Raw genomic sequence first — 27,683 nt, 5'->3', positions numbered from 1 at the left:
AATTCTTTCAGAATATCTTCCTGGCAGGAAAAGTATGATGGATCTTAGCTTGACTCAAATACCATACATTACATTTATAAAAAAAAATGTTTTTATGAGCTACACTAACTGAAGATTTATATTATCTTTCCCATATCATACAGATAAATTTATTTGCCTAAATCCCTCCCCCATCTTTTCATTTGTATTGTTAACACCCTTTTCATTCAAAACTGCATTCAGGGGATTCCCGACTTACGACCACCCGATTTATGACTCCCCGCATTTACAACCGCCCTGCTCTGGCCACTGCTACCACCCAGCACAGCCCTCAGCCGGCTCTGGGAGCAGTTCGCGCTGCACCACCTCCACCTGGCACAGACATCTCTGGGCCCAGTGCACTGGAGACAACTCCTCCCAGGAGGCAAAGCGGGCCAGGAACAGAACCCCTATTTTTATCATTGCACCTATGGAAAATAAGGGTTTGACTTATGACAGCTCGACTTACGATGGTTCTCCAGGAACCAATTAGGTCATAAGTGCAGTGGTCTCTCGTATATTTTAGAAATTAATTTTTTGTTCCAGGTTTAACTCTACACATGTGGTTGAATATCTAGTTTCTTGCCTCATATCTAGATTGCACAATAAAATGTTTGACTTGTAATTAATGAAAATACAGGATCTTTATATTGCTCATGTTCCTAAATACTTCTTGCTATGGTTTCAAATCAGAACCCAGACACAACTATTTAAATTGAGTAATCTCAAGCAGTTACCTACAACAAAAAGTCACTTTGATATTTCTTAGAGATAAATTCCTGATTTTTAATGAAAGAAGGGACATCTGAGAAGAAGGTAGAAGACAATTTCTCCAAGCTGTCCTGGATGAATGGGAGATATTTCATTTTTGGTGACAAATTTCTTTTTACCTCCTCTAACTATGAATTGCTATATTTGGGTTCCAAGGTTTTTTAAAAGAAATATAGAGCTCTAAAAGGACACTGGCTGAAAATGAGAGTCCTTTATTATACAGTACACGTTTTCCCCTAAACTATCCTGCCAGCATGTCTTAAAACCCCATTCTAGAGGGACCACATCTCTAAGGGCGAGAGGGAAGTTCAGTCTTCAGATTCATGCTCTCTGACAAGGTTGTCAGGAAAGTGCTATTTCAATGTCAAATATAAAATGAAGTTGTTTTCTCTACCGTAAAACAGGCTTTCATACTTACATGGATTATTTTAACAATCTAGAAAATTATAAAAATTGATAGCGTTTTTCAAAAATTTTCAGCAGTGGGACAGTTAAACACACAAAAATCATCTTTAGTTTCAGGTCTTGAGGAACCCACTGTCTCCCATTCCATCCCAACCTTTGAAGCTGTGTGTGAAAACAACTTGCTTTTGACACACAAGAGGGAGAGAGTTTTCCTGGAACCCGTTAATGCAAGCTATTTTTTCAGCCTACGCAGAAACTCGAGTCTCAAACATTTCTCCTTTATCTAAAGTACATACCTGGCTGTTCTCCTAAATACTTAAAATATCCTATGCTGTGAAGTAGGGATGTAAAGGACTAATCAACTATTCGACAAGCAACTGCTTATTGGATAGTTGACAGGATAGTTGACTAGTCGCTTCCCCCCCGCCCCTTGCTGCCTCTATTATATAGAGGCAGCAAAAGGAGTGGGTGGGAATAAGAGGGGGTACTTAAAAGTGGCAGTGCCAAGGTCAACTGCTCTGTGCGGTGCTGCAGCTTTGAATGCCGTGGGGAACGTGGCTTCAGGCTCCTCATGGCATTTCAAAGCAGCACTGCCCTGTGGAGCCGGGATCAGCTGGGAACTCCTCAGGTGAGCCTGGCCTCCACAGGATGCTGCCGCTTTGAAATGCCAGGTGGAGCCTAGGATCAGCTGGGGACTCCCCAGCCGACCCTGGGCACCATGCAGCTTGCCACCTTTGAAACTTACAAGAGTCCCCAGTGGGGGCTCTTGTGCATTTCAAAGCGGAAGCACCTGGGTGGAGCCCAGAGTTAGCAGGACTTCCTGCTGGCCCTGGGCTCCACATGGGGTTCCAACTGTGAAATGCACAAGAGCCCCCACTGGGGCTTTTGTACATTTCAAAGGTGGAACGCAGAAGTACTTATCGACTAGTTGAGTAGTTGATGGAAATTCCATTAACTACTCGACTAGCAAATTAATCGCTACTTAATATCCTTACTGTGGAGTGAATTTAAAATACACAAATATAAAGGACAAAATATCCCCAAAGAGTTGTATTAGTGACACATAGCAAAACATTTCATCACTATCAATGACATTTCTTCATAGCAGAATTTATCTTGTTCCTTTCTAGTCACTGAACTTTGTTTACCACTTCCCATTTTGGAGTAATTCCTGAATTTGATGAGAATTGGTCAAATATTTATTTTGTTTGGCAGCCAGAGATTTTCATAGCTCAGTTAGCTCATAGCAAAATGCAAGCAATCACTTAAATAAGAATAGTTAGGGTTTTTTAAAGTTTCTATGTCTGAAAAACAGTACTTTGTGCAGTTATAAAACTGCTGTGCTTATAGATTTGTATTGGCCATGCTTGTAACTTAATGCAAGTCTTAACCTATAGACTTATTTCCATTCTGTACTTTTCCCCCTCCTAATGTCTCAGAGTTGCAGCCATGACTATATAGTCTAGAAGTGTGAACTCCGCTAGATTTGCTGTGAATGTATTAATAAAACACTGTCCCTTGGATCTACAATCTCCAGATCAAAGTTATTTTGAGCTGTTTTTCCCCAAAAGCTAAGAACTAAGTGCAAACAAAAATCTATAAACCCATCTCCTAAAATTAAGAAAGTTGTCAGACATGACCAGGTAAACACCAATGGCATGCTTTTGTGCTGAACAAAATGAAGCACCTGTGAAAGCTAATTGTGCACAGAACCATGTTAAGACAAACACTGGAAGCTTGTTGGAAACTTTATGAGTTTACTTGACTCCTACATAAGTTAATAACTGATCAAATATTCTAGCCAGAAAAAGTTACCCAAAAGAGTACATTTAATATACTCAACAACAAAAGCGTTCAGCACAAGCCATGCTAACAATATGGCAGCATTTTATAAAGCATGAATGATTTGTGGTTTTCCAAAACAAAGAAAAAACACTGATGTTATGAGTAAATTTGAACAACCAAAAACTGTCACTGAGGAAAATTTTCGCAGATGATAAAGCAATTTCATTCACTGTCCAAGACCTTACTTGCTGGTACAGTTGTGGTCTTAGCGCCGAGTTCTCAATCATAGTGTGAACCATGGAGATTAAAGGTTCATTCTCTTTCATCTATTTCAAATCAGGAGGAGCATACAGCAAACATCAGTTTACACCATAGCTAGATTTGAAAGATGACACTGTAAATATAGTCTCTACTTCAATATTTTTTTCTAGTGCAGCAGTTTTAATTTTAGCCTGCCTTTGCAGATTCCATCATTTAGAAAAAATAAACATTTAAAAAACATAAGTGATAAATATCAAACTCATGTTTCAAACATTAAGATTTTACTATACTAATATTTCATAAAAGTTGCATCATTTCCACTATAATTCATGTCACTAGTAAGTCTAATTACTTCAGATGTTTCACCAATAAACACAAATTACAATAGGTAACAACTGGACAAAATATCAAGTAGCCAAACCAATATATAATTTAGAAATAAACCAGCTAGATTTGACGTACTTTAAAACGCAAACAGAATAATTTAAACGTGCAGCCAGAAACATGCAAATTCTTATCTGAGAACCATCTCATAAAATAGTTCCCCTAGACATTAAAATGTAGATTACATCTTAAGTATATTACAAGTTATTTGAGGCCTTTTACTGCTGAATACTAAGTTTTCAATGGTCTACACTAGTACTAAAATTACTCAATTATGTTATTGTATTTACCCATATATAGTTATGACACTATCTGTTGCACATTTCAAGCTTGGTTAGACATATTAGAAGCTATATTTGTTATACCAATTATATTTACTGCCACAAGAGTACTTGTTCAAAATCGGTTCTGTGATAATTTACAAACAAAATTTACAGAAGTTGGTGTTTTTTAAAAAAGGAATGCAGAGAGTAAATGGTCTTCTTATGCCAGTATTCTGGTGAGAATTCTTAGAATCTGACATGGCTTTTGAATATTGTGTTAGGTAAGTTAGTTAAGAAATATTTTTATTCCTGTCCAAGAAACCCACAAAAAACCCAACCACCAAGAAAGAAAAGTTTGTCACAATTTTTCTTAAGTTTTTGGACTTTTGCTTAAGAACCAAAAACCATAATTTTCTGTCTTAGGGGGTGAAAAATTCTGTTTTCCCAACAAAAATGCAAAAAAATATAGAAAACTGACATTTCCTTTAGAAACCTGCAGTTTCAAAGACTAAGTAGAAAATGTTTTGATTTAATAATTTCAGCCAGATCTTGTGCCAACCTGCTATAGAGGAAACGTGTGTGACCTCTCTCAACAAGTAACTGTATATTACAGTGGATTTTTATAATGGATAAGTATCGCCAATTTGATGCAACAGACAAAGAGTTGCTGCTCTACTGTCTACTGAGGGCACCCTTTCCAACCCAAGGGAAAATTTCCCCATAAATTCAAAATGCCCATGTGTGTGACAGAGGTATCAGTGGTATTTTACTAATTTTCACTGGCTATATTTTGGTCATAATTTGAACCAAAACAACTGTTTTTCTCCCATTCTCAGTGAAATTTTAATTATTATCTGTAAAAAGCGAATACTTCCAGAATACCACGAAGGATCAAATTAGAACTACAAACAGTAGTAAGTTACAGTTATTAAATGAAGTATATTGTTGGCCATTCTTTGCTTTATTGTGCATTTATTCACTCATCTGCAACATTTATTTATTTACAATGGGTTACCAGACAGTGGGAAATACTGAGGTTCCAGTATATGTGAGGAATATGTTTCATACTGCGCCTCTAATGAGGAAGATGTCTTAATTTACAGGACAATATATTCTTATAATAAGCAATAGAAGAGTTTGAGAGGCAAAAGCAGGCCAACCTTGAATTAAAATGAAATCTTCCTCACTTATTTACGTTTTGTCTTTCCCTTGTGGGACTGAAGTAAAAGCCTTATGCCACAATGAACATTTGAAAGTATTTATTTCAGTTTTCTAGCAATATTTATTTTCCCTGTAATATATAATATACGCCCTACAATATATTGTTGACAAACCTAGAGAGAAGCAGAATAAGGCAATAGTCACATATGAAATACTTAGGTATTGACTAAGTTTAAAAGTCTCAAAGACTTTGTGTTCTTGTCCTATTTTGTAACTTGCTGCTCTACATTACACAAGTTCTTCTCAGCTGATTATTATCAGTCAGTAGGTCAATACTATTCTATACTAAGACGGCAATTTTTTTAGACGTGTGAACACATCTTAAACTAGCCTGTCTTGAAGAAAAATACTGTATTTACAATAGTAAATACATGCAGTAAAAACTATTAAAAAACAAAGCTAGTCAAAATACATCTTCCATTTCTATAGAAATAAATATAGATTTAACTTTTGTATACAGGCAGTCCCCGGGTTACGTACAAGATAGGGACTGTAGGTTTGTTCTTAAGTTGAATCTGTATGTAAGTCAGAACTGGCGTCCAGATTCAGCCGCTGCTGAAACTGATCAGTTTCAACAGCGGCTGAATCTGGACGCCAGTTCTGACTTACATACAGATTCAACTTAAGAACCCCAGGCATCCCCAAGTCAGCTGCTGCTGAAACTGATCAGCGGCTGATTCCAGGAAGCCCGGGGCAGGAGCTTCCTGTAGTCAGCCACTGGTCAGTTTCAGCAGCGGCTGACTTGGGGACGCCTGGGGCAGAGCAGCTGGGGTGCTGCTGGGTTGGTCCAGTAGCGCCGCTGCTCCTCGGCGCTACTGGACCAACCCAGCAGCACCCAAGCTGCTCTGCCCCAGGCGTCCTGATTTAGCAGCTGCTGAATCTGACCAGCAGTGGCTGAATCAGGACGCCTGGGGCAGAACAGCTGGGGTGCTGCCCGGTTGGTCCAGTAACGCCCAGAGCGGCGCTACGGGACCAACTGGCAGTGCCCCAGCTGCTGTACCACAGGTGTCCAGAGCAAAGCCGCGGAGCACGGGGGCAGCGGGACAGCCCAGACGCGCCGTGGCTGTCCTGCTGCCCTCGGGCTCCGTGGCTTTGCTCTGCTTTGCTCCCCGTACCCCTGGTCTGCAGACCAGGGGGACGGGGAGCAAAGCGGCGGAACACGCGGGCAGCGGACAGCCCAGACGCGTCTGGGCTGTCCGCTGCCCGCGTGTTCCGCGGCTTTGCTCTGCTTTGCCCCCCCGTCCCCCTGAACTGCAGACCAGGGGGAGGGTGGGGGGGGGGGGGCAAAGCAGAGCCAAGCCGCGGAGCGCGCTGCCAGCTGCCAGCCCAGACGCATCTGGGCTGTCAGCTGATCGCGCGCTCCGCGGCTTGGCTTGGCTCTGCTTTGCTCTGCAGCCGGGGGGGGGGGGGGGGGGGGGGGGGGGGAAGCAGAGCCAAGCCACGGAGCACGCGATCAGCTGACAGCCCAGACGCGTCTGGGCTGTCAGCTGGCCGGGCGCTCCGTGGCTTGGCTCTGCTTTGCTCCCGTCCCCCCGTCCCCCTGGTCTGCAGATCAGGGGAACGGGGGGGGGGGGGGGGGGGAGCAAAGCAGGGCAAAGCAGAGCCAAGCCGCGGAGCGCATGGGCAGCGGACAGCCCTGTCCGCTGCCCACGTGTTCCGCCGCTTTGCTTCCTCTCCCTGGTCTGCTGGAGACCAGGGAGAGGAACGGCCCCGTTCGTAACTGCGGATCCGACATAAGTCGGATCCGCGTAACTCGGGGACTGCCTGTATTGTTTCCACAAATCAAAATTTCATGGCTAAATTTGAAAACCAACATCTCTATTTGGAAATGCCTTTTTAGAATGGTCTGAGCAGGGAGCTGAGCCAAGTCCGTGGAAGAGAGTGAGAATATGGAAGTATATGAACTACATTTTTCATGATGTACAATGGTATCCCCATTTCCTGGAAAAAGGTGCTGTATTATTGCAAACCAAAACTAATTATGATCTACGCCAACCAAGAGTTCTTCTAGAAACAACTAAAGTGACAGAACTAATTTAAACCCAATATGCAGCAAACTGCTAACTTGAAGAAAATAATTTTAACTACAGAGAACCAAAATGCTGTCAAATATGAATAATTTCAACAAGATGGATCAATTACTACCAACTTTTCATCAGGAAGATATCCCTGTAGTCTAGACATAGCCTAAATGACAGATCATTCAATATTTGTCAAGCGATGATACATTTATAATGTATACTGCCGGTCCCCGAGTTGCGAACAATTGAGTTACGACCATTCGCATTTACGACCAAAGCTCCCATGGAGCGGTTGTAAAGCAGTCCCCAAGTTACGAACAGCGCATTCGCTATGTAACTCAATGGGGTCCGAGTTACGAAGAAATCGAGTTACGGCCATGTGTTTGGTCCGTAACACGTTCGTAACTCGGGGAGAGGCTGTATGTCATTTCACTCTTATCATTTTTATAAATGCTAACCACATATATGCAGTACAATTATCTGCAGAAATGGTAGAGCAAAAAGAAGCCTAAAAAAGATAATACAGGAGCCCAAACTGGACAAGAGCACACCAATATTCACACAAGAACAGATCCAAACTGTATTATGACGAGTGCTACAAAAACAAGATTTTACACAACAGCTGCACCATAATACAGTATTGCATCTATAAAAGTCATCTGAGGATACAAAGTTCTTTACAAACGGCCAAAAAGCGTTAAGCAACTTGTACCCTACTTAACCCAGACTCAACCTTTAGAGACATGTTAGAAAAGTATGGTATCGTAATTAGGGTCATACCATGTTAGAGCTTTAAAATGTAGACTTTTATTATTAAAGAATTGGAAGAAGATACGCTACCTATATCTTGTTAGAGGTTAACAATATAACTAAAGCCTTCCTGTCTAGGGCTGAATTCTGTTAATTCAGAGATCCAAAGGATCTAAATTAACATTTAGATCAAACTTGGTGAAATAATACTATTTTCTATATGTCTCTTTAAAGTTTGTGTGAACAGTCTATAAACTGCTTAATGAATAATTACTTTATGTTAATCTATGTAGTTAATTACTGGTGGAGTTTAGGAAACAAGGTTACTTCAAAAGTCTTTTGTTCACTGAAGGACTGAGTGATGCCAACTAACATTATAAAGGACTCTTGGAACCTAATCCTTTGATCCCAGATCTGCTTATGCTTTATCAGGGGAAATACTGAGCCACAAGACTAAGGCCTCCAAATTCATTTGGATCACCCTGGTATTGCACATTGAACTAAAGCTATGGACTAATTCTAAGAATACTGTAACTCCAGAGCTCATCATCTCCACTATGAAACTGACCTCGAAACTGTACTCATATCGGTACGTCTACTGATCTTTTAACTACCATTCTCTCTCTCTTTTCTAATAAATTTTAGTTTGGTTAATAAGAATTAGCAGTAAGCATGTATTTGGGTAAAATCACAAGTATTCATTAACTTGGGAGGTAATGTATCCAATCCTTTGGGATTGGTAGAATTTTTTATGATGAACAAGATTTTCAATAATCCTGATAGTATTTGATTGTTGGATTGGGTAAGGGAACTCAAGGCTGGGTTTCTTCAAGAAAACTGTGTATTTGGCTTCTGTATAACCAGTAAGGTAAAAATTCTAAAAGGTGTTTGCTACTGGCTGGATGAATAAGTACTGGAATGACCACCAGCTCTGGGATTTGTCTGACCCATTTTTTGCAGTTTGCCCAAATTTAGCAAACTCAGCATGCTCTAGCCCTGTATTTCATATTACATGTAGGCTGCTAAAGCACAAAATGGTTTAATGAAATGTCTGATGCCATGAAGCAAGCCAGTAGCTATACTCTGAGAAGAATTCAGGAATGCCATCTTAGAGATGCCTGTTGTTTTCTGTAGATCAGTTTTGGTGGAGGGTTAGTGATGTTTTTCTCTTTGCTATACTTTTTTATATTCAGTGTGGTATATGAAAATTTCTCAAGAGGGGAAAAACAGTGAACAATTTTTACCTAAACAAGACATACGTTGAAACAGCTAAATCAATTTAATAGATAGCATTTAAAATTTGAGTATATTATATTCAGATAATGCCATAACACCTAGGAATACAGAGCAACATTATAAGCATATCTGAAATCCACTGAACAGTCAAGAAAACCCTAAAAAGAGAGTGTTTACCAAAAAGATGTTAATTTCCCTCTTTCCACCCAACACTTTTGTAAGTGAATCAAGTGTTCTTCCCTGTGTCTGACATCTTTCTGCACAGATGAAATTTCTCAGCATCCAGTATGTCTGTGGTTCTCAAACTTCAATAACCTGAGGACCCCAATTGTTTTTTTTTGTGGACCTCTCCCAACACTCCCCTCAGTCCCAACCCTACCCCGATCTCTCATTCTCTCCATCCCCCACACCTTCATTCACTTTCACTGGGCTGGGGTGAGGGCTCGGGCTGGGATGCAGGCTCTGGGGTAGGGCAGAAGATAAGGGCTTTCGGATGTAGCTCAGTGCTAGGGGCTGGAGAGTTGGGGATTTAGGGTGGATCCAGAAATGAGGGGTTCAGGGTATGCAAGAGGGCTGCAGCCTGGGGCAGAGAGTTGGGGCCTAAAGGGGTGAAGGCTCTGGGGTGGGGCATATCATGAAGTTGTGAGTGGTAGGGGGTTGACCCTGGGAGGGAGTTTGGGTGCAGGGGGCAACTCTGGGATGGAGGTTAGGTGTAGGAAGATATAAAGGGCGCAAGGTCCCAGCTGCATTTACCATGGCTTCTGGAAACAGCTGCCAGCTCCCTGTGGCCCCTAGGTACAGGCCAACTCATGGGAGCTTTGGAACTGGCACTTGGGTCAGAGACAGTATGATGTGCATCCCTGAACCTAAGGGCTACTGGGACCTGGCAGCTGCTTCCGGGACCCACACAGAGCTACAGCAGCCTTGGGACCCTGCTGTGCTGTTGACTGGCCTAATCTGCCATGCTGACCAAAGCTGCCAAGGTCACCTTTTCAACCACTGTACCCCAGCATGCAGGAGGCACTGGGAGGAGGAGTTCAGTGAGGAAGGAAGGGGGGGGGAGTGTATCAGCAGGGCCTGTGGACCCCTGGAATATCCTTGAACCCCAGTTTGAGAAATGCAGCACCATGCTGATTGCATTACAACCAGGATCAGCTACAGAGAAGAGACACTTCCTATACGAAGTTCTATTATTTAATATTCTGACCCTTCCTGATGTTTTAAAAATTTTATACTTAAAAAGCTTCAGTACTGAAAACCATAAAAGAACAGATGCATACTGAATAAATGATATTCTCTTTCTTACCAGACTCCCTGATCCACGACTCACTAGAGGTGAAATTTGTTTCCTGTCCCAGAAAAATCTACCACAAGCAGAGATTCTTACTATCAGAGAAGGAAGATGACAGAAGACTTCTTGCAGTCCAACAGGTATGTCACTATGCCAATCTAATTAATCTGGGAGATGCTCACACACACTGGTACCAGCGTGAAACCCTAAGATACACAGGTTAATCCCACTGAACAGTATAGTTCAGGGGTGGGCCAACCAGTTAGACAAGAAGAGACAAAATAGCAGCGGACAGAGTGCAAAAAGCCACGTATTTTATATTTTTTGTAGATATCTATATACAGAAAGATATATAGATATAGTACACAAAATGTAGTGATAAAAATAACATTACAAGACATTTTGGACAAAAACCAATAAAAAAGTCTCTAGTCACTTAAATTCATGGCCAGTCAATAGATCTTCAGAGAATTTGACAAAGAACAAACATCAAATTAAAAAAAAAAAACTTTTAAAAATACAGTAATATTCTCACTAAAAAAAGCATCCCCGACATGTATTTTAAATGTAACACTACTGCCTATTATGTCCTATGAGGTTTTTTTAAATTAAACTGAACTGAGAAGTAAATTAGCACAATTTAAAGTGCCTGTCCCAGACTGCAAATATGAGAGTTTCAAAAACAATAAGGGAGAGAACTCAAATCTCAGAATAATTGCTTGAGCCTGGCAAACAATAGTCTTTGAATTTTCTTTGAAGAAACACAATGTAAACCAGGTACATGCTGATTTTTTTTTTTTTTTGCCCTGGAATTTAAATATGATATCTGTGTTGGCTGCCTAATTCTGCATCCACGAAAACTTTGAGTTTAAGGTGCTTCGCCCCCCCTCATCCTCAACCCAATGCCCTCCCTCTCCTCCAGAGCCAAACACCCCCCGGCTCTAACCCAATTCCCCATCACTCCCCCAGAGCCAGACACCTGCCTTGCTCTAACCCAATCTCCTCCCCTCCCCCAGAACCAGGCACCCCCTCCCATCTCGCTCTAACCTAATGCCTGGGTCCCGCCACGCGCTTCTCCCTTCAGGTTGTGGGGTGCGTGTGCTTAGCAGCTGGCCACAAACAGGCACTAGGGCACCCTGCAGAGAGTGGCCGGCCTGAGCAGTCCGGGCACGCGGCTCAGAAGCAGCAGGAGCCGCATTTTTTTTTAATCAAAGAGCCATGGGTTGGCCACCCTTAGTATAGCTGGTAATCATAGGAGATTTTCATTTTCAATAACAAAATTACAATTGTTCTAAGACTTGTTTCTGGAATTTCCTTCTGATAATAGGTGCAGGTTCTAACAAAACATCAATTTATGAAGAAATAAAACATTTAAGTGATTGTGGTCACAGTCTTTATTTGAAATTTTCATTTTTCCATTTGTGGTTACTCCTCCTCCTGTGAGTATGGTCAGGGGAAAAAAGAGAAATCCACTGTAAATGGATTTAAAAGCATACTTGGATAACTAATCCTTTGGATTCATATAATGCCATGATTATCTTTATACTACTACCCTTGTGATAGAGCATGCAATTGCAAGCAATTAGTCTATGTCTATGATCACTAACGGTGCCCTGAATAGGCACTTGTGAAAAAGACAGCAAACATGGCTGGCTCCTCTGATGTCTCCTGAACACCACACCCACTAAGAGATGGTGTTTAATTGGTGATCTAAATTCTGATTGGCTATGAGATTTCAAAGAAACCTACTGCCTTGAGACAATTTTGTGCTGTACCATTCTTACTACAACAAATAAAAATCCAAACCCTTAATGTAACAAATAATAAATATTCCCAAGTAAAATCGGAGAATAAAGAACTGATCCTACTATAAAAAATGGTTCTTGTGATTTCTTGGGCTTTGTGAAAGAAATAACAAGCAATATTTCATTGCGATCTCAGCAATTACTAGAGTAGGGATGTTAAATTTTGATTAATCGGCTAAATGAGTAGTCAATGGATGAGACTGTGGTTCTTATAACATTTATAATGCAGAGGCACAGCGGGGAACCAGAGGCAAGAGGGGACAGAACTCAAGTAGTTCACACTCATGACAGGTCCCGACTGCTGTGCTTCTGCCTTTTAAATGTAACAAGAGCACCACAGGGCTTCAAGTTCCTGCTCACTCCGGTTTTCCCGCTGCGCCTCTGCCTCTCCTTCCCTATACCCCTCGAAGACAATGCTGGGGGGAATTGGCTTTTAAGCCAGCTCCCCCCTGCATCGGCTCCTGACCCCCCTTGCTGCCTTTGATACAGAGACCGGGGGGAGGGGAGCTGACTAGTCAAGTAGTGATTTGACTACCCAATAAGTTTATGCTTATCAGGTAGACGACTAGTGGCTTATCTTCCTACATTATAGGTTACTTTATACATAAGATTTTACATGTAGTGCTGAGAAGAGTTGAGTTCTGATATATAGCCTTGGTTAGGAGGCAGTAGGTATCACATATAGTTCCTCACAATCCAAAAGGTGGGTGATGGATAAAAGTACTGGAGTGCAGCTACACTTACCATTAAGAGAGGTTTAGAGAATTTCATATTCAGAAACTACAGACTTGTCAAAAAAGGAAACGTAATTATATATAAATAGTTGCAATGCAGCAACCCAAAGAGGGTAAAGGATTATTCAAGGTGATTAAAGAAGCTGTAACAGCAGCACTGGCCTGATATATGAGATGGAAAAATTTAGGCTACGCAGTAGGTTTTTTTTCTCCTAAAATAAGGTCAGTTTGATGGTGGACTGATTTGCTAAGAGAAGTAGTTGAAACACCAGCTCCCCGAGGTGTCCAGGACGACAATTTCTCAAACAAATTATTTGGTGTATGGGACAATCCTGTTCTAATGCAGAGAGAAAGAGGAGAAAAGAATAGAGCAGATGACCCAGAACATTTATTCCAACCCTATGCTCCATGATTTTTTGACTAAGAATCCCATTTTATACTAACACTTTCTTACTGTACATGAAGTTTAATCACTTACTTGACTTCCTGCAGAGATTTGATTTATATTTTTAAATGCTCGCATTAAATGAATTCATAAGAAATGCACCAAAATGCAGAAATATATATTTCTGTAACCCTCTGCTTTGTAAGGTATAACTTCATTTGTTCTGGAGTTCTCAATAGTCAGTTTTTACCTAATGTACTACACCAGTGAAGAACTGCTTTACTATCTCTCAAATGATTAATGCCATTTCCTTTTTTTAAATCAGACTATCACACTGGGAGATCACCAAACAAATTCTGTAACCAGCCAATAATAATTATTAAAAAAGGAACGTAAATGATAGTTTACCATCTTGTATAAGCAGTAACAAAATCAAAGCTGGAAATGTTTGAGCTTGATGAAATACTTTGGCTTAACACAACAAACAAAGGTTCTAATTGTCCACTGCCTAACACCTGGGTAGTTATTTACAACATTCATTAATGGAAACTTAATGCAACGTGACTGTAAATCACAACTAAATGAGAATAGGGGGTTTTCAACTTGAAACCAACCTTGAACTCAATTTGCATTCATGAGTGACTGCCCAAAGTGCAAGGTGATGGAAAAATCAAGCCAGGAAATTTCTTTATACCAAAAAATTTAATGAAATCCTAATTACTGCAGCAATGCACAGGATGCCCAGTTGCAAAAAGAAGCAGGAAATCATTCAAGTATGCAAAATTCTACATGCACAATGTCTGAAAAAATCAGTTTTCAGATATTCATGTAAGAAAATTGATACAGGTTGAACTTCTCTAGTCCGGCACCCTCGAGACCTGAGCAGCATCAAACCAGAGAACCAGCTGAACTACAGGAGGTTGATATTGTCTTGCAGCATTACCAACACTTTCACTGCTTACTGAGCTCTCAGAAGAGATTTAGGGGTAAATTAGAGCTAAATAATTCAGAACACTGAGAAACAGATGGGACCATGGCAAACAGCCACACCCATGATAAGTGGACATCCAGCTAACTAGAGGGTTTGAACCATAAAAGCTCATGATACTAACACACACACACTTTTTTTTTTTGGTTAGTCCCTAAGGTGCCAAAGGACCACGCATTTTTAAAGTTCCAGACTAACACGGCTACTCTCAAGTCTTAAAATCATTCTGGATACGGATATTACGGATATCCAGTGTGCTGGGTTAGAGAGGTTCAACCTATTGTTAAACATCTATTTGACTACATTTCCTTTTAAACACTTATGATTTTCTCTATGTGTCATAATTCTGTTCTCATAATTCTGTTTAAAAAGCGCTCTTTTGCAGAACCCATTTCCAAATTTCATTTGATTGTGTCTTGTAGCCAAAAAGCTGAATGTGATATCTTAATTGTTTGTCAACATATTTTGATGGCAAATGCAATAGCAATATTATGCTCTCATTCTGAGATCCGTCAGGAAAAAAGTCTGAATTATAAAGAAGTCAAGTTATGTATGACTAAATAGCTTAGCAAAACCAAAACTGGGTAAGTTGCCTTTTGTTTAAATGTACTTTCAAATTTGATCCAATATCATGTCCCTCTATAAATTCATGTCTTGAAGAAACATCTGTTTAATTTGTTCTGAATGCACTGAAATAATCAGAAATGGCTCTTTTCTATTAATCATTGAATTGTCATACTTATCCGTTTGGAAATCTTTGATGAGTTTGGTTATTATAATAAAAAGTTAAGGGCATTTTAGTTATCTATATTACAGAAACGCAATGAATGAACAGCAGCAACAAGCCAGAGCCTGAGAATCAAAAATACGTTTTGGTATATTAATGCTCAGATTCTTTTTATTAATTCATTGCATTCTATTTTGAATAACCTTTAAGATTTTTGTTATGTGAATAAGGTAATTTTTATATATAATACCACAGTACAGTTCATAGAAAATCTCTTTAAATATATGGCATCTTTAAATTTGGCACTAGCATGTAAAACAGACTTGAGACAAAGAAGAAAAAGCTGCTAATCCCACCTGATGATCCAAATATATGGCATTCCTTTGCAGGTGATGGGAAAGAATCTCATTCTAGCAGGCAGCAGTCAAGAAGATAAAGGAAAGGTGCAGAATGCATGAAAAGGTCAGTTTGGAAAGAGAAACTAGCCAGTGATCTTTCAATTTAATTAATGTAACAGTTGTATGCATTTTTACATAAACTGCTTTGAGCTCAAGAGAAAATGGATAATTAAAATTTTCTACAAATCTAACTACGAACTACTATAGTACATTTTTAAAAAGCCAAGCATATTTAATTAGATATGGAAGCAGGAAAATGCAGAAAAAGGTACACCTTTGTTTAATGAGGTATTAACTTGCAATTTCTTTTTTATAAGTCCTGTGTATTTAGTAACAATTTTCTTAATACACACACAAAATCAGTACGTGCATGTGGATTTTCTATACATGATTACATAGCAACTATAAACCCTTTGATAAGTTTGCGCTCTTTAATGAGTGACCTAGTTTTGAACGAAGATTATAGAAAACAAATTACACCTGAGATGAGGCACTTAATACCACAATACAATTGTTTATGGCAATGGTTAATTACTTGTTTTAGTATATTTCACCTGATCAATGTACAGAGTCTATAATTTTGCTTTCAAATTTGAGGAAGCAATATATTTGGAAGCATACCTACCCCTATTTTGATTCAATAATATATTTTCAGGCTTTATGTTAAGAATTCAAAGGGTTAATAGCTGAACATCACAGATGCAAGGCAACAATGATATTCTAATCTACATCCATGACTAACCAGACAACTTTTCACTAATGGTGTAACGCAAATTTAGATTAATGAATAGCTCAGAGCTAGTGAAGATGGTACACAGCACACATCAATACTTCATAGCTGACCTTTGGGCTGTTGGCCTCAAGTTTTAGCTGCATGAGTTGTGCTAATGTGTGTTCCCGGATACTACTCAGTTCGGCTTGCTGCCGTCTCAGCTTTATTAGCAGAAGCGTGAGCTCCTCTGGCTGAAGGAGTGCAGTGTGAGAAGCCAAAGAGTGGAGAATAGGTTAACTGGTGTCCCGAACAACACTTAATTAAACTAAAGGCATCTTCTCATAGTTAACTGTTAATAGGCCAAACACACGTTAAATTACTCTAACTGTATAGTATAATGTTTTCCCCAAATAGCTTTCCAAGAATTTAAAACAAAAGGTCAACACAGAATTTATAAGAATTCAAAGCCTTGAACTTCAAATGGTAGAATTTAGAATTTTGTGTATAAGAAGATACGGTTGGAAGCTTATAGATGAAAAAGTATGCATCTTGCACCGTTAGTGACCACATGTGTCATACATACCAACATGGGAGGATGAAGATAAAGTTAAGGTCAGAAGGGAGCAGCATTATCTAGTATGTCCTCCTGCATATTGCAGACCACAGAACTTCACCCTCCACTGTTACAGTCCCCTAACCTCTGGCTTATTTACTGAAGTGTTCAATCACGATTTAAAGACATCATTTAAACCTGCAAGTGACCTTTACCCATTCTGCAGAGGAAGAAAAAAAAAATGTCCATGGTCTCTGCCAGTCTGACCCAGGGGAAAATTGCTTCCTGACTCCAAATACAATTAGACCCTGAGCACATAACATTTTCCAGGGGGAATATTGCCTATCTATATGACAGCAAAAGAAGTAGGGAGAAAATATTAACATTTACCATTTAATGAATCAAAACTTTTTTAAAAGAAACATTCTCAAGATTGAAACACTCAGAATGTGACCTACTTTCTCTTATCTGTTTTAAAAGTCCTTGGTAATCCTCTGCATGTTGGGGCTTGTTTTTTTGTTTTTTTGCCAGCATACATTTCAAAGCCCTTTTGTTTTATGAAATAATGAGACTAACCAAACACCATTAAAACAAGCAGATTGCAATGAAAGAGAGTTAGCCCCCCTCACTTCCTCAAGGGTTTATAATAAAACAGGTAATACAGCCATCAGCAATGTATAGGTTTGGCCACCCATTAAACATTGAAAAAGAATGATTATTTTAAAAGAAGAGTTGTGTGTAACTTATCTCCTGGATAATTTCAAGCAGCCTTATTTTTAGGTAGAACGCTGCCTGTGCAATTTTCTAAGGATCCTCTCTTATTAACAATACTGGCAAAAAACCTTAGACCTTTGTTTTGCAAACTGCTCTCCTGTTGTAAACTGCTGCTAATTTCCCCAGCTAAAGTATTACAATGAGGTGTCAATATTTCCACAGCAACGTGACTAATTCAAGTAGAAAAAACCACATAGGAATATGGTATGTTAACTTTTACTCTGTTTTCATACACATTTCCAATTCAAGAAATGGGGAGGAAAAATATAGAAAATGTAAAATGAGGTCATATTATTGAAAACAATTAGTATCCACTCCCTGGAAGACAGAATAAGAGTCTGAAAACAACATCGGGTGCTTCTTGATTAATCCACAAACAAAATGCACATCAATGGGCATTTTTCACAGAAGACCACCAGAGGGAGAAAATACTTTTACTATAACTGCAGTTGTCTGTCCCATCTAGCTTTCACTGGAAAACACAACATAAGAATCAAGTTCCATAATGGTTAATCTTGCAGTAATTATTCATTTCAATACCAATTGGAGTATAGGTCGAGAAAGTATGTAATAAGTATTTAGGTCACTATAAAATATTTTAAAATGTGTTCCCAAGGAAAGTGGACAGTGTTTCACATACAAAATTAAATTTTAAACAGAACCAATTTCTCTGCAAGATCACATTCACAGAAATAAATTGAAGGCTGTAATCTCTCTGGAAATTAAATACATAACTAATTGATGTTTTCAGGGATAAAACATTTTCTGTAGGAAGACTTGCATGAACACAATTTATAATTTGAAAATTAAGTACATGATTTTATGATATATTAATAGAAATCCTTGCTTAATGTACATACTTGTCTTATCATAGAGAAACACAATGCATAATAGATGGCCTCAACTCCCTAGCAGTATTGGCAACCCTTGTAACATTACTATGACTGGTGGAAATCAGTTTAGGGAGCACTTGGGGTAATACAGGCAGCTCGGTAATATTACCACAGCCACCTATAGTTTTCTTCCTCTCTGGCTACTGCTTATAATACCTGTGGGCTGCCATGAGAATGCAAAACCCTGGAACAAACATAGAACAATCCTTTGCTTCCCCATCAACAGCCTCACCTAAGCACCGCAGTAGAAGAAAAGGAAGAAGTTATTGGTGACAGAAGTCTAAGGGAAAAAAAGCAGCAGCTGCAGAGCCCACTGGGGGTATTATGGAGGGCTGCAAGCAGAGAGGGTTCTGAGCACTAACAGAATCAGAAAGCAGATGCATATGGGAAATAGGGCCTTCACTGCACATAGACATTACATATGGATTTAAGGTACAAATTTCAACCTGTAATTTTCAAACTTTGGGGATATGAATTTCGGAACATTTTAAAAATGTTACGAGTTTTCAGCTTCTGGCTCTGGCAATAGTACATTCACCCATTACCATTAATGGAAAATATCAAATGAAAAGTCTTAATTCTATTAGAATAGAAAATGCTCATTGTTCTTGAATAAGAGCACTTTATTTTACTCAACACAGATATACTATTCTTAAAAATTCAGAAGAGGCAATCTTCTTTGTCAAATGAATGTTGGGAAAATCCTAAAATAGAAAACTTGACATTGCCCTAGATATGTCCAAAATAAGGTACTCAATGGTTACTGTAGTTATTTCCAGAAAGAGAAGTATATTCGTTGGAAGAAACTTAACTAAAAACATCAACTCTTATTCTTGCAAATCTTCAATGTAATCAAATACAATCAACTTGTTTGGTTTGGAAATCTTTGCCAACTGTAGACCGCATTTAATAAAAACTCTACAAACAGAAATATTGCAGTGTTGCATATTTTATTTTACGGATTCCTCTTAAATAAAAAATGATGTACTAAATAGAAGTGCCACTCACTGTTTTGCCTTGGAGGCTCTGGGGAGTAACAGGCTGTAAAGTCAGACCTGCTGGCATCGACCTTCTGTCAGGCATAAAGACATGCTATGGAAAAACAAGACTGTACGTTATAATCCATGGTTAACTGTCAAGGTTTTTTGTACTGAAGGTTAAATAGAACTTAATGTTGTTTTTCAGGTCAATTTAATTCTTATGAAACATGTCAGAGGGTGTGTCTACACCTCAAAACCCCATACTTGACCCATGCCAGATGACTTGGGCTTGCAGGACTCAGGTTGTGGGGCTCTCTACATGCAGTGAAATATTTGGTTCAAAGATGTAGCACAAGTGAGGGACTCTCACAGGTCTTACAGCAGGGGTGGGGAACCTCAGGCCTGGGGGCTGCATGTAGCCCCCGGATTGTCTAGCTCCTGCTTTTTACTTGTGTGCAGCCCCGACTGATTTTTCTGTGGGTCAGCAGCTACCAACCCAAAAAAGGTGTCCTACCTCAGTCTTACCGCCTAGGCTTCAGCCCAAGACCAGAAATCTATATTGCAATGAAACAGGCCCACAAACTGAGTGCCCAAATCAGCAGGCATGGCCAGCCACAGACATCTAACTACAGTATACATTTAGTCAGAATGACAGCATTACACAATTAAGTTTTCTGTTGGCTTACAAAATATATTCAAAAGCAGCTGAAATCCTTCAGCATGCCTGCATCCGTGCTCTAAAAGTACTTCAGACTTCATGGCTCATTCAGTTCATGGCCCCTCCACTTAGACTTCAGGAAGAAGTTGGTATCAAGCGTGGCGGTATTTTTAAAATCAGTGTTTGGGCTGAGAATGAGACAGAGCACTGAATCATCTGCCATAGGTCATGAAATATTTGAAGAATTTTGTTCAAATAGTTTTTGATCCATATCAGGCAGACGTGGATTCAGTCCAGCACTCTCTGGTCTGATTTTAGTTAGCTGGATGTCCACTTATGGGTGTGGGCAAGTTTCCCACGGCCCCATAATGTTTGTTTCAGCCACTAGTCCTGGCTCTCAGTGTTGTGCTGATATTTAGCTCTAATTTACCCCTAAATGTCTCTTAAGAGTCCAGAAAGCAATGGTAATTCTGTTAGACAATATTGACCTCCCATGGTTCAGCAAATTCTCTGGCTCAGCACTGGTCAGGTTTTAAAAATGTATTATACAAGTAAACAAAAAAAACCTCAGTTTAGTCCCTCCTCATTACATAAGCTACATCTTTGCTCTGTGCACACCTGACAATGAGGCTATTTTTTAGGGCTGCATTAAATGGTAAGTTAAATTTCTAAAAACAGTAATGGGCAATGGACTACCAATCCAAAAAAAAAGTTCTTTTGTTGGTTAAAGATATTTCAATCCCAAAGGTCAAAATACACACAGCAATTCAAAGATCTTTAAGTTTTAAAAAGCCATTCTGCAGCAAGACACATTTCAGAAAGAATCCTGGATCAGAGTTCAAGGAACGGCTTCAGTACAATCCTTGAGCATGTTACTATATCGTAGGGCAGAAAATTGTTAGTTTTACATCCTATTTAAAACAGCATAATTTTTAAAAGGCAGTCTCAATTACAGTCACAATATGCATAATATAATTTAAATCTACAAAAAGCAGATGGGAGGATCTAAATGTATGATTCTAGCTTATTCTAAACTGAGATGGCAAGGACTAACAGATTTATGGAGGGTCGGCCACATGCATGGCAGTTTTGCTGTTTCTTAGTTATCTCACTGAATAATTTAACAGTAATTCACTAGAAAATTACTTGGACTCGTGGCTGTAGGTGAGAAAAATAAATAGGCAAGGACGTAGAGCACTCTCAGGAGAAAGCTGAGAATGAGAAAATTTCCAAGGATCAGACTGGACCCTGATTACAATCCCAGAAATTCCAAGTGCCCTTTTACTTCAGAAACTTGTTTGCACTTCCTTAAGATACTTGCTTTCTGTCTGTCTCTCTCAATGTAAGAGTAATATTTTATAATGTTAAATTTACTATGGATAAGAGCACACTTCTCCATCCTCTAAAAGAAAATAACTTCTCCCATCCCTTATAGTCTACATCTAGACTACAATCATCTTTCAAAATAGAGCATCTAGACTACAAGCAGATTTTTTGAAAAAGCGAGCTACATTTTCCGAAAGAGAGTCTAGATGCTCTTTCGGAAAAGCACAGTGTGCATTTAATAGCGCTGGTTTCGAAAGAGTACTTCTGAAAAAAGGCGTTATTCCTCATAATATGAGGTCTACCGTGATTGAAAAAAACTGTGGTATTGTTTCGATTTACTTTTGAAAGAACATGGCTGCAGTCTAGACGCAGATGAAGTTTTTATGAAAAAGGCTACTTTTTTCGAAAAAGCCCTGTAGTCTAGACACACCCACAGAGATTACACTTGACATTTTAAAGTAATTTTTTCTTTTAAATACACATTTAATATAATTATTTTTTCATACAAAACAGTGGCATGTAACTGTAACTACATTATCATGAAACATGTGCAATAGCAGAATTTTCCAAAGTAATAAGGAAATTCTAGTTCTAGATAACAGAACACTTTGTATTTAAAGATGAAAACTAGAAAAAGTATTTCACCTTAACATGATGCATCCTATGCCTGCGATCAATTGTTACATCGGCTCTTTGCACTGGAGAGGGCACTTCTGATCTGTATGTCCGTTGTGGAGAATATCCTTGGTAACCAGTTATGGAACCATGGGAAGGTGATGTAGGAATGGAATGCATCACCTGATCAGAAATATTGATCATGGTTTTTGGACTACTTAAAGTACTGTGTCTAGTAAGAGTTGTTTGCTTATTGTAAAATTGACGTTGTTGCCATTCATAGAGTTGCCACATTGTGTCATCCCGCATGGATCTTCGTTTTTCTTCAGCTGTTCCCGTTCCTATGGTCTGGTCATAAACCGAAGGCGTCACACTACAGACGCTCTCTGGCCTGGTTTTGCTGTTCCTAGGCAGGGTTCTATAGCCTTCTGGGTAACGGGGTACAACTTGGGGTCGATGACTTGGCATATTTCTTGGTAGTGTCTGATATGAAATTATGCTGAAACAAAAGTTTTCCATTAACAGTCAAGAACACTGCTATAAGGAAACACAAAGCTACCCAATTTCTTTTCCACACTGGGATAGATAATATTTTATAATTGGTTCTGATACTATAGGCATTATTTTTTAAAACAAGGATGGACAGTAATTTTTAAAACAGGGATGGGCAAGAATATGGTAAGTGATTACACGTTGCTCTTGGCAGTGCAGGGTCTGGAATGGAGGTTGGGTGCAAAAGAGAGCTCAGGATAGGAAACTGTGGTGGAAGAGGTGGTGAGGGGTCTGGGAGGTAGTGCACGGTATGGGAGGAGTTATGGGTACATGAGAGGATTCTGACATGTAGGAGAGGGTATAGGATCTGGGAGGGGTTTGTGATCTGGGGCATGGGTGCAGACGGTTTGATTTGTGATCTGGAGCAGGGAGTTGGGGGTGTGGGACGGGATGGGTGGGGTGCCAAATGCAGGATCGGCTAGGAGACGTATACCACTGTAGGTGGCTCCTGGTCAGCAGCCCAATGGGACCATCAGGAAGGCTTCCTGTCTGCCGTGCTCCTGCACACTGCAGGGGCTAGGAGTTCTCTGCATGCCACATGCCTCTTGTGGGAGGAGCTTCATGCACTGACTACGCCCAGACAGGTCCCATGCCCCAGTGCTCCTAGTTTCTGGCGAATGGGAACTGTGAAATTGTGGGTGGGGACAGCATGTGAAGCTCCTCCACTCCCCCGGGGACACACAGAGCGTCTTCCTGATGCTCCTGCGGTCACTGGGTGGGATCTAGTGATTTAGATTCAGCCCAAAGACTTTGCTTTGCCTGCTCCTGTTTTAAAAGATCTATGCTGTCCATCATATGAAGGAAACAATAAAGGCTACAAAAAAAAAATCAAGTATGCCAAATTAATGTACTACAAACAATGCAACTAGTTCTCTTCACTGACTGGAATAATTAGTCAACCCAGTATTTCACATCAATCCAATCTTCATTTCTGGGTCAGTTTCTGAGAGATGCACCTGTACAACTCTTGTGGACTTTAACAGAAGTTTCAGATGCTTGGGATTCATAGCTCTCAGACCTTTTGTTTCTATTTCAGTTCAAATCTGCAAGGTGAACAGTTTAGTGTAAAGCTTTTAGAACTTAAAATTAAGTCTTGAATTGTTTGTTCCAATACAAATTCATTAAGAGACAAAAGCTGACTGTCTATAAAAAGCAGATAACTGCAAAATGATATTAAAACCATTTATTTATTATGGCTGGAATAAGGCAGAAAAATGGTAGTAATGATCTTCTGCAATTATATTCTGCAGCCTTAGATAACAAACCATTCACATAAATCAGCCCAACCGGAATAAACAGCATTTTCTTTGTATTATAAAACTGAACATAGCTTTAATATTTTTTTTTTACTTTTAAAATTGTGTGCGCATTTAAAACTTCTCTTTAATTGCATATCAAATTAATATTTCTGAAAGCTGAAGTCCTTCAGTGACAGATCAGGTAGCACTTACAAAGTTTTCCCAATTTAACCATCACTATGCTTCAAGTGTGACTGGAGGTAGAGGAAAAAGTTAAGACTTGGATCAATGAGTTTGACCTATCATTTTCCATTTAATGCCAATAGTAGTGGTGATTTTTGGATGCTGACACTTTTCTAGTGAGAAGGAGAATAATACCTAATTCATTTCACATAGGACATTGAATAAGCATGAGATGGAAACTTCCAGTCTCATGCAAAGTGGGCTAAATTCAAACGGACATCCTAGAGGTGAAAAGCACTAAACATCTCATTACCAATATTTAGAGCCATTTAACTATTTAAATCAGTAACTATGGTCGTAGAACTGAAAATTAGTGGGTTATGGCAAAGGGCCCATTAAACCAGAGATAACATCTAAGTGTAATTAGTGCCTTACAAAATAAATATTTAAAAATTAATTTATTTTATCTTTCAGTCCTACAAAATAGAAAAGTAAAGGTTTTTTTTTGTTTGTTTTTTAACATTTACTATGACCTATAATGCTTTGAAGGAATCACAGATTGGAAACTGCTTTACGAAAACTAATGAATCAACCTCCCTGAAGTATTATTCATATTTTATAGATAGGCGAATTCTCCTCTTCTCAAGACCATTCTGTTTCCATACGCCCAACTCTGCATTTTCACTGCAATAATTATGAAAATGACAAAAACATTTACTAACCTTTTCAGAACGGTTATTCTTTGAGATATGTAGCTCATGTTCATTCCATGCTAGGCACACACACACCACGTACACTGTTACCAGAGCTTTTTCTCCTTAACATAAACTAAGGCACTTCAAGCAGTTTGAATGTAGCTTGCTCACTGGCGTGGACTTGCTATAAGCGGTACATGGCTTGAAGCTTCGAGATAGGGACATTCTCACAGGGACTAAAGCATGCTCATGAACAACTGGGACCACCGTTTACTATATACATGAACATTAACTAATTATATATACTCTTCAAAAAAGAAACTCAATAATTAGAGTCCAAATGACTGAGTAACCCTTGCTGGAGAGCAAGAAGGTCATTCCAAGTAAGAGTCACTGGTGGTAAGAAGGAACAGAAATGGTGAGGAGGTGCGGAGCCTGCAACAACCCCTGCTGTTAATGTATGTGCATAGTGCTCCAGTGCACGGTTCTAGGGCCAGTCTTATGGATACTACTAAGGTAAAAACATCTCCATATGTGCATATGGTGTGCACATACCTAGTATGGATAGGACATGAGCAGGCACTCAAAGTTATTTTTTCCCTTTTACTTCAATAAAACACATCCAAATGCCCCTTTGCTAAACTTTCCAGAGGATATGTTACATTATTTTTTAGCTATTGTAATGTTTTTTTTTATTTTAAAGTTCAGATTTTCAAAAGGAATCTAAAGATGTGCATTTCCCATTGTAATTCTCTTTCATTAGAAGTAGGGCATATGACGCCTTTTTACCTTCTTTGAAAATCTGAATCTAATTTAGGAAAAAATTCCTTTGTATTTTTAATGTATGAAATTTAAAAATGTCTACTCTCAATACACATTCATAATTTCTGGAATTTCAGAAGATTTAAACATCCATCGCCCCTTAATTACTAGTACTAGAAAAAAATCCTTAAATGAAGCTACATCTTTCAATGCAATGATGAAACCCAAAAATGAGTATTCAGTGTTATGAGGATCCCAAGCAAGCCTAACCCAACCAAAGGCTAACCGCTATTAAAAGCAAGATGCTGTGTGTGCAGCGCGGAGAAAAGTGCAGTCACATAGTCCATCCTGCAAACTACAGAGCGGCAGTAACAGTTCTATGGTTGACATGATAATGATCCTCACCTCCACCAAAGCTTCTGCATGACAAAAAACAAACTTTAAAACCTTGGGACTGTTTCCATTGAATGTGATTATTGTTGGGCTCCAAGATTTGTTCCAGACTAGAACGTAAATAATTTACTCTAAAGGGGGAGAGAGCTTGCTGGTATGTAGATCCTTGCAAATCCGCAGGTATCCACGGACATCTGCTTTGTATCCACAGATATCTGCAGAGGAATTTGTGATCATAGCACGGATGAGGATACAAATTTTGTACCTATATAGGGGTCTGCAGCACATACCCATCAGAATGGAATGGCGGTCACCAAGTACAGCTCTTTAAATTGCGCAGCAGGATGCTGGGCATTCTGGGAAATGTTCTTTAAACTTGCAGGCAGCAATGGCTTAAGTGCATTAGAGGCACCACAACTAAAATGGAGTGTAGAAGCCTCCCACAGGGAGGGTGGTGTTTCATAAAAGGGCCTAGAACTGTAGTCTCGCTGTTTTGTGAGAGATTACAAAGGAAAATGGAGGAAAGTTATGTTGTCTCTTTAAAATATAGGGCAGAGGAATCCTAAGCCACATATGGGACCAATCTTCTGATTACGAATATTAGAGTGACCTGTTCGAAATAGGGATGTGAATGACTAGTCGCATCCTCCTGCCCTACTCCCCTACAGAAAGAGGCGGCAAGGGGCGTGAGAGGAAGGAGTGCAGCACTGCGTGGAGCCTGGGGTCTGCCGCTTTGAAATGCTGCATGCAGCCTGGGGTCCTCAGCTGGTCCAGGGTTGCATGTGGCATTTAAAAGTGGCAGCTCCATATGGAGCCCGGGGTCAGTCCTCAGTTGTCCCCAGGCTCCATGTGAAGCTGCCACTTTGGAACGCTGCAGGGAGCATGAGGCCACTGGGGGACTACTTGAGCCCCCCTGCTGGCCACATATTCCCCGCGGCACTTTTGCCTTTGAAATTTAGCAACAGCCCTGAGGAAGTGCTTACTGACTAATCAAATAGTTGATGCAAATTGCATTGACTATTCGATTAGCCAAATCGAAATTTTACATCCCCGGCTACAAAATTTAAAAATATGCAGATATGTAGCACACCAATTTCTCTCAACTGTAAGAGCAGATAGTTGAATCACTTTTCTGTTGAATTTAATTAATAGGGTGTACAATGGCATCTTTAGTGGTGTGATGCAGTTCTTGTAGTCCATTACTGAATCTACTCAATGGGCATTCATTGAAAATATGGGTCATTGTTATGCCACAGTTGCAAAAAAGACTGGTGTTTGCTGCACAGAGGCCATGCCTGGTCCAGAACATGTTTAATGGGGACCAGTGACAAATATTTATCTACTACTGTTAAATTAACTGTAGGCGTTAAAAATTAGAGAAGACTGTACAAAGTTCAGTTTTTAGATGATTATCTGACAAAACTTCATTAATCAAAGTCTTCCTGATTCCTTTAAATAGTCACATTCCCCTCTGTGTGTAGATCTCACACGGCAAGTGAGGAAAAAAACCAGGAAAATGTAACTAAACAAATCTAAACAAAAACAGTGGGGGCCGGGGACTAGAGATCAAGTTCAGATGCTATACCCAGACCACTTTCCTACATTTTTTTAAAATATCTAGAAATCCTTTATGATATATTTTTGGAGTAATCTATGTTTTTACAAAACATGTTTTTGTACATAAGCAATTTTGTGGGATATCCAATGGCTTGCACAAACTGTCCTTTCGAAAATTTCCCTCCCTCTCTCTCTCTCTCTCTCTCTCTCTCTCAAACTACTAATTTTAATTTGAACATACTATAAATGCAGAAAGGACAGCCACAAAACAACAACTTGGGGGACAATACAGAATTTCGGGAATTAATAATTGTGCTATCGTTACCGTCAAGTGCTTTGGGCTATTTAA

At 39.5% G+C, this 27,683-nt stretch overlaps 1 protein-coding gene and 1 long non-coding RNA gene across 11 annotated transcripts in view; one reads left to right on the top strand and one right to left on the bottom strand.

Moving 5' to 3' along the window:
• Positions 1 to 27,683, bottom strand: part of PLEKHA5 (pleckstrin homology domain containing A5) — a 241,995-nt gene that overhangs the window by 42,363 nt on the left and 171,949 nt on the right. For 5 of the 10 annotated variants that reach the window (XM_075897759.1, XM_075897764.1, XM_075897773.1 and 2 more), the window contains 4 exons: positions 21,985 to 22,453; positions 19,384 to 19,467; positions 16,287 to 16,406; positions 15,402 to 15,455 (listed from right to left, as the gene is read on the bottom strand). In XM_075897759.1, the coding sequence (XP_075753874.1) occupies positions 15,402 to 15,455; positions 16,287 to 16,406; positions 19,384 to 19,467; positions 21,985 to 22,453 (727 nt within the window). Of the gene's footprint in view, positions 1 to 3,224; positions 3,306 to 15,401; positions 15,456 to 16,286; positions 16,407 to 19,383; positions 19,468 to 21,984; positions 22,454 to 27,683 lie in introns of all 10 variants that reach the window. The other 5 variants (XM_075897770.1, XM_075897805.1, XM_075897785.1 and 2 more) reach the window with 2 other exon arrangements.
• LOC142818430 (uncharacterized) lies at positions 8,297 to 15,942 on the top strand. Its single transcript, XR_012895903.1, has 3 exons — positions 8,297 to 8,468; positions 10,425 to 10,546; positions 15,435 to 15,942. It is a non-coding gene; the product is annotated as an uncharacterized LOC142818430 (long non-coding RNA).

The sequence above is a fragment of the Pelodiscus sinensis genome, chromosome 1 (genome assembly GCF_049634645.1).
Source record: "Pelodiscus sinensis isolate JC-2024 chromosome 1, ASM4963464v1, whole genome shotgun sequence".
In the NCBI taxonomy this organism is placed as follows: domain Eukaryota; kingdom Metazoa; phylum Chordata; order Testudines; family Trionychidae; genus Pelodiscus; species Pelodiscus sinensis.
This window is presented reverse-complemented; position numbering and strand designations above follow the sequence as displayed.